The sequence below is a fragment of the Juglans regia genome, chromosome 2 (genome assembly GCF_001411555.2).
Source record: "Juglans regia cultivar Chandler chromosome 2, Walnut 2.0, whole genome shotgun sequence".
NCBI classification, from domain to species: domain Eukaryota; kingdom Viridiplantae; phylum Streptophyta; class Magnoliopsida; order Fagales; family Juglandaceae; genus Juglans; species Juglans regia.
In genome coordinates this window covers 10,042,112-10,053,450 of record NC_049902.1, presented here as the reverse complement: position 1 = coordinate 10,053,450, position 11,339 = coordinate 10,042,112, and the positions used below count along the sequence as shown (strand labels likewise).

The window sequence follows — 11,339 nt, the reverse complement described above, 5'->3', positions numbered from 1 at the left end:
ATTAAACAAATTTGGGATGAACTTGGACATCTTCAAAGTAGCACCAACCTCAAGGATATGCAACAGCAAGCTGAAGATGAGAGAGTCTTCCAATTTCTTCTTGGCCTCAATGACTATTTCGCACCACTTTGCACACAGATCTTAGCCATAGATCATCTCCCCTCCATCAACAAGGTCTTCTCTATTCTCTTCCAAGAAGAACAACAACGGTTGCTCCACCTTCACACCACCCCATCCGAAGCTATTTGCACCTCTGGATGCCCAAAATTAGTCTTTAAGTGCACGATCTGCGAGAAGGAGGGTCATAGTCGCAAACGATGATGGACCGTCGTGTGTTACCCACCTGGTCGGAAACCACGATCCAAGCCGCGACCTTCGATTCTTGGCCAACCCCCACCGACTGCAAACCAAGCTACCACCACCACCTTGGCGTCAAGTCCTGTCCCTAGTCTCTCACCGAAGCTCTATCAGAAATTTCTCTCCTTGCTCATACCGGCAACTTCTTCTCCTTTGATTTCGTCTGCTCATTTTGTTGGAAATATTTTCTCTCCCCTCCCCCTTCTCTGCTCCTCTCTTTAATCGGGACCACCATTGGGTGGTGGACAGTGGTGCAAGCCATCACATTTGTCACCAGCGAGATTACTTTGCCAATTTGAGCACTCTAGTCACTGTGTTCGGCTCTCCACTGGAGACGATGTCCGTGTCAAAGGCATTGGGACTTGTATTCTCTCCCCTTTTCTTACATTGTCCAATGTCTATTATGTCCCCACTTTCTCCTTTAATCTTTATCTATTTCCCAACTCACCCTTCAAACTTCTTGTGTCATCTTATTTTCTTCTAACACTTGTCTATTTTAAAACCCACAATTGATGAGACCGATTGGAGTGGGTGATCTTTGCAATGGACTCTATGTGTATCGACCTAATCCTCCTCTTGCATTTGCTGCACAACCCACCGTTAATAAGATTTTATGGCATCAACGTCTAGGTCATCCTTCTAGTTTTACTATTTCTTGTCTTTTTAATTCTCCTTGTATTACTTCTGATTGCAACATTTGTACTCGTTCTAAGCACACCATATTGCCTTTTCTCTTTCTACTAATAAAATTGTTTCTCCTTTTAGTCGTGTTTTTTGTGATATTTGGGGTAGCTATCATACTTATTCTCTGTGTAGGGCTCATTACTTTCTCACAATTGTTGATGAGTTTTCTCGCACTACTTGGATATATCTCATGCATTTTAAATCCGAAACTTATACCCATTTAACGGATTTTTTTGCTCTTGTCCAAAATCAATTTAACATCACTGTTAAAATCATTCGAACTGATAATGGACAAGAATTTCTCTTCCATCAATTTCAAAATTATCTTTGGGATCACGGCATCATTCATGAATGTACTTGTGTTGAAACTCCTCAACAAAATGGCGTTACGGAGCGTAAACACCAGCACCTTCTAAATGTTGCTCGCAGTCTCATATTTCAAGCACACCTACCTTTAAATTTTTGATGTGATTGTGTTCTCACTGCTGCATATCTCATCAATTGCACTCTCAGTCGTCTTCTCAAAAATAAATCTCTTTTTGAAACACTTTTTGATAAAACGCCCAACTATGATCACCTTCGTGTGTTTAGGTGTTTTTGTTATGCTCAAACTCTTCGTGATCATCGTGACAAATTTTCTTCTCGTGCTACCAAATGTGTGTTTCTTGGCTACCCCAGTACTCATAAAGCATACAAGCTCTACAATATTGACACTCAGTCCATTTTCTTTTCCCGTGACGTCACATTTCATGAGCAACAATTTCCTTTCCAAGATATTCCTGATTCTTCCTCTCCCTCCCATTCTCTCATCCCTCTCCTTATTCCAGAACCCATAATGTCTTCTCCTTCATCCTCTTACTCCCCTGCCACCCTATCTCCATCACCTTCTTCACCTCCAACACCTACTTCTCCTCCATCCCCCCTGTTCCTCGTCCTCGCCGTACAATTACTCGACCTGCATATCTTCACGACTATGTCTGTCCGATCTTATATATGGAGCCCACAACACCCTCACCTGCTCCACCTGCCTCAAGTACTGCTCACCCTTTATCTGCTTTTCTTTCATATTCCTGTTTTTCTTCCTCTCATATCTCCTATTTAACTGCTCTCACCATTTGTATCGATCCCTCATATTATTCTGAGGCTACTCGCCACTCTCGTTGGTGTGAGGCCATGTCGTCTGAAATTCGTGCCTTAGATAACAATTCGACTTGGACTCTTGAGCCACTTCCTCATGGTAAGAAACACATTGGTTGCAAATGAGTTTTCAAAACCAAGCTCAAGGCCGATGGTTCCATTGAGAGGTACAAAGCTTGACTAGTTGCCAAGGGCTATACACAGGTTAAGGCCTTGACTATCATGAGACATTTGCTCTGGTCGCAAAAATGACCACTGTATGGTGCTGGTTAGCAATTGCCGCCACCAACTCGACATCAACAATGTCTTCTTGCACGACGATCTTGATGAAGAAGTTTACATGACCCCACCACTTGGATATTTCACTAAAGGAGAGACCTGTGTCTATCATCTCAAAAAATCCCTTTATGGCCTCAAACAAGCCTCCCGAAATTGGTTTTTTAAACTAACCATTGTACTTCTTAATGTAGGTTTTCATCAGTCTCAGGTCATTCTTTGTTCACTCTTGTCCTTGTTTATTTTGATGATATATTAGTCGCAGGTAACGACATTTCTCAAATCAAGATCTTTAAAAAAGTTCTCTCCACTCACTTCAAAATAAAGGATCTTGGTTCTCTGAAGTACTTTCTTGGACTCGATGTTGCTCGGTCTCCCAACAACATCTTTCTTAATCAGTGCAAATATGCTCTCGACATCCTCTCTGACAGTGGACAACTTGGTGCCCAAACTGCTTCTTTTCCCATGGAGCAACACTTGAAGCTCAATAATCAAGACGGTGACCTACTTCCTGATCCTTGCCTTTACCGTCGTCTCATTGGCCGCCTTATTTATCTCACCATCACTAAACCAGACATTGTTTATGCATTCAATATCTTCAGTCAGTTCATGCATGCTCCTCGGGTTCCTCACATGACTGCGGCTACTAGAGTTCTCTGTTACATCAAAGGTAGCCCCGGCCAAGGCATCTTCTTTCCTTCCTCTAATAGTCTAGATGTCACAACATATACTGATTCTGATTGGGCCAGTTGTCCCACCACTCATCGTTCCACTACAAGATACTTCATTCAGTTAGATACCAATCCGATCTCTTGACGTACAAAAAAAATAGACTATTGTGGCTCACTCTTCTGCTGAAGCTAAATATCGGGCTATGGCCGTCACCACCTGTGAGCTCACTTGGCTTAAGCAGTTTTTAGCCGATCTTAGCATCTCTCATCCTGAACCATTCACCTTACATTGTAACAATCAATCTGCTCTCTACATCACACACTATCCCTTGTTTCATGAGCGTACTAAACAAATTGAGATTGATTGCCACATTATTTGTAATAAGATCCGATCTGGTCTCCTTAAAGCCATTCATACCTCCTCTCATGACTAAGTTGCCAACATCTTCACCAAGACTTTAGGCCAGTAACTTTTTCATCATTTTTTATGCAAGTTGGGTATTACGGATTTATATGCGCCAACTTGAAGGGAAGTATTGACAGCTATTTCTCCTCCCATATATTTAGTCTCCAGAAAATCAGCAATTTCCTTTATTATAGGAATTAGCCCAATTAGCTCACTTACCATATGTATATGTTTCCGTACTTGTCTCTTGTAAGTCTATTTATTTGTAACTCTATACATAGAAATATAAACAGATTCAATACAATCATCTTCTCTTCTCTTAGTTTTAACATGCATAAACCACTATTCACTCTCACACCATACATATATAGCTTTTTTTATAGGGTGTGTGAATATTTTTCATAGGGTGTGGGGAGGTAAATAGTGGCTAATGAGAATAGTTTATATATATATATATATATGAGAATTGCTACATACACAAAATAAACCCACAAACAGATGTGGTTTCATGAGATTCGTTATATCTACTTTACAATAAAAAATGATTTTACAATTTGACGTATCATATCAAACCACATCAGTTTATAGATTTATTATTGTATAATTTCTTTATGTCCAAAATATTTCCCTATATATATTATATATATAGCGCAAAGAGAGAGTTGGAAGATGCTGAAATGGGAGCATCTGAGAAGGAATGTACTTTCTTTCTAAAAATATTCTTGGAGAAGGCCCAAAAGAATATCCTCTTTGAATGCTCCCAAGACAAAAGGGGCCTTTTCTCCACTCATTTTGCTGTCATTTCTTTGAATCGTGAGCAGTGAGCACCTTATATATCCAATATTGCCTGAAGAACCCTCATACAAATTTGGAAATTAAAACCGACAGTGGGTATTCCTCCGTCCTCTAAAAAGTATCAATTTGCATTACAAGTTTGAGATAGTTTATTATTTTTATTATTGGTTTGAATTATAGATCCTAATTGAACAGAAAGGCCCAAGTTCTACACATTGAATAACTATTGCAAAGTTTAGAATAACATGTCGTGTTCAGTTTGATCCATATAGTTGAATGTCCATGACCTAATACAACACGACTCGCAAACACAATTTGCAACCCTTCTCTTATCAATAACTATAACAAAGTTTGATTTTGATTCTTCACAATGATCAGCTAGCGGCCTAGATATTTAGAGTTGAATGGTTTTGGTATATATATATATATATATATATATATATATATGTATCGTGGAGCCTGTAATTAAAGTTTGAACAGAACATTCGCATATAAAACATATTTATCTCAATCTCACAATACTGGAGCTATTAAAATCCACAGCCAACAGCGTGCAATATCTGACGTTTAAACTTCCCATACTCTGAAAGAAAAGTCTCGCATTTTCTATTTAAACTATTCATTTTTCAAAACACTCAGCATCTCATACTCATTTATCCAATAAATAAAGTAAGGAGATAATGAGAGAATAAAATGGCACAAAATGGAGGCAGACAGAAATATGGGAGAATATTGGACAATATATAGGACTAAGCTGCTAATGACAAGTCCTTTTAATACTTGAAAAGGGATAATATCGTTGCAACAAATTAAAAGAAACATATGAAACAAGTTGATTTTTGTCACCTCATCATAAGCTTTAATGCTATTCTGCAACTACATTTGATCCATACGGCGAAATAATGAGGTACTTTTGTAGTTAGACCACCTTTGGTCAGGATGTGGTGTAAAATGACTGATGAGACAGATAAATTTAAGATAACTGTTATAGACACAAAAAAAATATATAAAAATAAATTCACAAACTAATATAATTTAATGAGATTTATTAATAAAAATTATTTTACAATATGACGTATCACATCAAGCCACATCCGTTTGTAGATTTACTTTTCTGTAATCCCAACTTTATAGTTAAAGTATTTTTCCTAGATTTAATTATTTTAAATTTTAATGTGTAGTCTAGTGCCGATATGTGGATTATATTATTTCTTAGAAAGTTAAAAGGTGCCATACTTTTATTTGATAATTAAAAGAAGAATCTCACTACATATTAATTAAAGTTAAGTTTATATAGTTGACCAGCAAGAATTGTTTGCAAAGCAGCAAGTCCTTTTACCAAAAGAAAAAAGAAATAAATAACAAAGAATGGATAAAGATAATAATAATAATGCTACTATTCCAAGTCAAAATTCCAAAGCTCCCTCTCTATTTGTGAGTTCGTTAAAAGTTTCAAATGTGGAAAGTTCTCGCCGGGCCGCCCTCCAACTCTCATCCAAACCACAATTCATCGGAAACTAATGTCGCTTACCACAAAAATATATGATGAATTTAATTTTCTTTTTCAATGGGAGTAGAAGAACCAAAAAAAAACATTCCTCACGTGTTTGTTGAAAACTTATGGATTGAAATCTCATAGTTTTTATAAAATCATTTAATAATATTTAAAATTCGTTTTATAAATACTATAAAATTTGCTTCTTGTATGTTTTTTTTTTTTTTTAGCTTAATTTAAATTTTGAAATTTGGATAGCAAATGATGTTTTGATAATGATGATATTGATGACAAAGAACACAACATCAAGAATTAATATGTCGCGAATGTAGGGTCGAATGTGCAAAATTAACAAAGTTCTTGCTTTGGTCCATTTTAATGGCTTGTTCAAATCAAAACCACTCAAATATCAAAATCACAAACCTCATTTTGTTTCCACGACACACAAATCTCTCCCTCTCTCTCATCCCCACAAATGAAAAGCTAAGTACTTGATAGACCCAAATTGAAGAACAATAAAGGCCATGGCTTTTCTTCTTCTCAACCTCTCTCCCTCTCTTCTTCTCCATCACAAATCGAGAGAAAAATCATTCATTCACCCATCATTCTTCCCCAACTCAAATCCCAATTCTCATTCTCACTTTCTGCCTCCTCTCTCCCTCACTTCTACTGCTTCCTTCACCAGCCTCCAATCCCCTCCTCCACTCCAGGACGTGGCTCAGGATAACACTCCCCCCAGTGAGCAGGATAAGCACCAAAAGGACGACTTCTATGTCAACCTTGGCCTTGCTGTGCGGACGCTCCGAGAAGACGTCCCTTTGCTATTTACCAAGGACCTCAATTATGATATTTACAGGTGATTTTCTCGTCTGGGTAGTTCATATTCTTTGTTTTAATCTTCTGGGTTTGTTATGTTTTCTAGGGTTATTGCTTGGTTTCTGAAACAGTTGCTATTTTTGGTTGATTTATTTTAATGTTTTCAGGGATGATATTACATTTTCAGACCCGTTGAATACATTTACTGGTATTGAAAACTACAAATTGATCTTCTGGGCATTGAGATTTCATGGTAAAATCCTGTTCCGAGACATTTCGCTTGAGGTATATCGGATTTGGCAACCTTCAGAGAATCTGATTTTGATAAGGTGGAACTTGAAGGGTGTCCCTCGGGTTCCATGGGAGGCCAAAGGAGAATTTCAGGGCACGTCTAGGTATAAATTGGACCGAAATGGCAAAATTTACGAACACAAAGTCGACAATTTAGCGTTTAATTTCCCGCGGACGCTGAAGCCGGCAGCTTCAGTATTGGATTTGGTGGGTGCATGCCCGGCAAGCCCCAATCCGACATTTTTGTTCGCGCCGGTGGATGTTTATTCATCTTCATGGGTGGAGTTTTATCGGGCAGTAAGGGAGACATTGAAGCGGGAAGGGTACTTGCTTTCACAAGATGGTTTGATTACTTGTTCATAGATAGTGAGCAACTCCATACACCAATCACTTCATAATACATCAGAATTCAACATATATATGTATTTTGTATGATATATTATATTGATCAATAGAAAATAATGGTTCTTGTTGAAGGACTAGGGTGTATATTTAGATAGGCAGGTATGTTGGTGGAGGAAGAGAAGCTTGGGGATGAATGAATGAATGAATATAAATTATATATGTTGAGCTAACAGGGTTCATATATGTATGTATACAAACTATTGATTTACTGTTTTTAGTGAATCTAGTTCTTCATTTATTCTGATTGGCTTCTATCTACTATTGCATTTTTCTGTTTCTTGCACTATAAGAATACACTACCCTGGCTCCCCTGCTGTACCATTTTTCGCCTTTACTCGACCCGTCTTCCTATATTTTGCTCATCATCTTAAATTTTAGGGTTCAGCATAAAGTGATGAGATTGAGATGAGTCTTCCATGCTATCTGCACTGATCACTTTCATCACCTCCAGTTGTTCTTTCCTCAACTTTGTTTTGGATTAACTAGAGTGAGCAATCTAAGAACCAAAAGAAAATGGCTGGATTAACTGGCTAGCTTGCCTACTATTGCATCTTCTCTTGTTTCAGCCCTGTCATCCAAAACCTTGTGTGGTGTCAGAGTGGGTTGTCTACTATTCTCTATGATGGAGTGATGAACACGTGAGAAACTTCTACGTTTAAATGTAAATAATAATAAAAAAGTAATTAATAGTTTCGTTTCCCATTGATGCTGCCCTAGAATTGAGGTTCCTAAGGTTCTAATATCTTTTTTAGTATTATTTTATTAACTATCTTGTTTGTACTTTTACAAACATTCTCAAGGCACTTGAGAAACGTAATTGATGCTTATTGCTTGAGGTGTGAAAGGATGTTTCCCTAGAGAGTTCCACTTTCAACTTCGAATGGCACGGAAAAGTATGATATTGTTTGAAATGTGGCTATAATGCTAGGGCGCAACATACGGAAGTTATAACCATCTTGACATCGTCAATTTTACTATCATCACACCGCAAAATACAAATATATCAGGCAGCTGCTGGCAAATCAAGGCGACTCCAACAAATAATATGGAGAATGTCCAAAGATTAACAACCAGCTGAGGTGTAATTCCTCAATTGTGTAGAATTACTATTGAGCTACAATCCCCAAAGATACAATTTTAGTAGGTATTTCCTGCAAGGTTTCAAGAAAAGGAAAAAAGAAAAAGAAAAAGGTGGTTTTTAGAATTGCAGAAGAAACACAGCATGGCATCATACAAAAGATCCAAATACAACTGAAATCTCACCTGCACACTTTCCATTATGATGCCAATTACAGAGGCTATCCACACCAAGTGTAATCAAAGAGGAAGCCTATCTAAAGTTGTTATTGCTGCAACATTACTGAGATCAGGCTTCAGATATTTTTCGTATGTGACTCTCAACTGTCCTGTTCCAGCATCTTTATGGAATCTTAGGATCATCTCGGCACAATCCCTATGGTGACCGAATTGAAAAATGATTTAGATACTCTGGGAAGCTAAAAGTCATGAAGAAACTGAATCTTGAAAAGTACCTGAGTTGGGATTCTTCATAGCGTGCATGTTTGCAAAGCAAGGGGGTCCAAGCTGGAGTCATGTTCAGGGTACACCTTGCAACATAGATAGCTGATGCACATAGCAAAGAGGGCTTGAACTTTAAAGCTTCATATTGAACTAAGCAAAGTTCAATGAGGTAGAACGCCAAGCGTTCAAGCTGGGAGCAATTTCCAAAAGGGAGCAGAGGCAATCAGCAATTGATGATTACAAAATCATATCTAGTCTGCACTGAATATAGTCTGCCTCCACCAACTAACAATTAATAACATGGCTATTGTAAGTTACCACATACCTTTGTGTCTGACTGAGCAGCCTTGAGAAATCTCAACATAAACACATAAGGAGTAGCAACATTAAGACGAAACTTCAATTTCTTAAGAATAAGCCTCTCCTGTATGGCAAAGCCAATGTGTATCGTTAGCATCATGCAAGTACACTAACCATGGCAATCAAATTTTGAGACGTCATCAGACCCAAGATTTGTGTAGAAAATACGAAATCTAAACAGTTATAAGAATTCTTCTTTCACAGGCTCCTAAACGGTCAAAGACAAACAGTTTAACACATCCCAGGGAAAAAGTAAATGCAAGCAAGGTCATTTAGAATATATTTTCCACAAGTCACTTATTTGTCTGGTGTGTACCACATTAGGTGTGAACTTTGGTATGGGTTTTATATGCTTAAGCCTCCCAATAGCTTAAACTTTTGGGTTAGGAGCTGTTACTTAATATCAAAGTCTGATTTATTGTTTATTGGACCATGTTTCAAAACCGTTTGCTCCAAGGAGTTAGGACGTGTTCAGGGGAGGGCTGGAGTGTTGGAAAGCCTTACAGTGGTTAGCTTTGGAATGCGCTTGTGCACTAACTGGGTCCTCTACCTCATACCTTAAACGATTGGACCTAGAATGAATAAGTACATTCCAAACCATCCACCCTGCTGCTTTCGGGTGGCAGCAATCAAAAGAACAGAAAAATGAACCTGAAAGCAAAGCTTAGAAGTGGGGGCAGGCATACCATTGCAAGCATTTCATCTCTTCTATACGATTCAGCTGATATACTAATTAAGTCCTTGACCTGTATTATAGGGAGAATAAAACTCAGATGACCATGTACTCTGGAAAACACCAGTAGCATTGAAACAAAATTTGTAAGCATGTGATTTGAACATATTGATCTTTACCCTGGGATGCCAGAAGTCTTCATATTTTGATGCCAGCAAGAGTGCAGTAAGACCAACCAACTGCAGTTCATTCTTCTTTATGGTAGCTTGTGAAAGAAATCCATCTAACAAGGTCACCATGAGATATAGAGTTTCTTGCATTAAATCAAATTTGAAGTGTACCTGTAACAGGAGTTGCAAAAAATGCAGCAAAGAAAATGAGCTCAGTAAAATGAATGCATAGATAACCAATATCAGAAAACCTTCATCAGAATGCTTTTCTGTTCGACTGGATGATCAAATTGCCTTATAACCAACCAGAAAGGGAAAAGAAGAGAGAGAGAGAGAGCAAGAAAAAAAGATTTTACCAGAATGCATGGAAGAAAAGATATATACCTCAATTAACCAGTTTATCAGAATACCACGCATATGAGCTGTAATGTCTGTCTGAACTGACATATAATTTGCCAAAGACTGATTCTGTGCCTGCAGTCAAAAGTCAATTTAGCATTAGGCAATAACATCAAACTAAATTGGTTTAGAGAGCAATGCCAGAATGCTAAATTCAAATAATAAGATATAATTAGATATTTGAGAAACATAAGTTAAAAATTGTTAACCCTGGCCAGAATAAAACAGAAACAACAGAATGGTGTAAAAATATGGGAACGGAGACAATAATATTAAACATCACCTCTGTAACCCAATAGTACTGATAGATCTCATCAACATATTCAGCCACTTCCAGTTGATTGCAAATGTCATCAATACTTGGTAGCTCTTCCAACTTCATTGCTTCACCACACTTCTCTATTAACTGCAACATAATAACTATTGTAATTGAAATTCACAAGAACAGGGCCAATGCATTACCAGAGTATAGTGTGCCTCAACCTTTGATCTTGCCATTAAGGAAGATGTATAAGATCTCCTCCGAGCAGATTTTCTAGTAGCAATGATATCTGGTACAACCCTTGGATTGCCATCAGCATCAGATGGAAGCTGTCCTTCTGTGGCTTCTTGTGGATCCACTAATGCAATATTTGCTGGAAGAGATGATGTCACTGCTTCCTCCCTTTTCTTGGATGAGATTGCAGCAACAGTCCGTTTGTTAACATTTGAAATGTTATTGGATTTTAAAGTCCTTTGAGCATGGGTAGCCTTGAGGGTGGTCTTCACAATTGGCTACATCATTAATGAAATTAAAAGGTAATCGGATCGCTAAAACTCAATAGATACAGAATTGTGTCAATATGCTGATTGCAAATCAATTATATTTGAGAAACAAAACTAG

The 11,339-nt window shown here is 37.8% G+C and overlaps 3 protein-coding genes across 3 annotated transcripts; 2 read left to right on the top strand and 1 right to left on the bottom strand.

Moving 5' to 3' along the window:
* Positions 1-2,426: 2,426 nt before the first annotated feature.
* On the top strand, positions 2,427-3,270 carry LOC108998970 (uncharacterized mitochondrial protein AtMg00810-like). Its single transcript, XM_035687663.1, has 2 exons — positions 2,427-2,512; positions 2,649-3,270. Exons 1-2 carry the CDS (start codon positions 2,427-2,429, stop codon positions 3,268-3,270), a joined length of 708 nt encoding a protein of 235 aa, XP_035543556.1.
* A 2,973-nt stretch (positions 3,271-6,243) lies between these two features.
* LOC118344652 lies at positions 6,244-7,577 on the top strand. The gene is made up of 2 exons (XM_035685690.1): positions 6,244-6,677; positions 6,805-7,577. The coding sequence occupies exons 1-2, from the start codon at positions 6,346-6,348 to the stop codon at positions 7,289-7,291; spliced, it is 819 nt and encodes a 272-aa protein (XP_035541583.1). The 5' UTR covers positions 6,244-6,345; the 3' UTR covers positions 7,292-7,577.
* Positions 7,578-8,595: 1,018 nt separating this feature from the next.
* Positions 8,596-11,065, bottom strand: LOC108998971 (putative cyclin-B3-1). The gene is made up of 8 exons (XM_035686655.1): positions 10,940-11,065; positions 10,740-10,862; positions 10,442-10,531; positions 10,067-10,228; positions 9,901-9,960; positions 9,180-9,278; positions 8,866-9,044; positions 8,596-8,786 (listed from the first exon to the last, which is right to left on the bottom strand). The coding sequence occupies exons 1-8, from the start codon at positions 10,952-10,954 to the stop codon at positions 8,651-8,653; spliced, it is 864 nt and encodes a 287-aa protein (XP_035542548.1). The 5' UTR covers positions 10,955-11,065; the 3' UTR covers positions 8,596-8,650.
* Between the last annotated feature and the right edge of the window lie 274 nt (positions 11,066-11,339).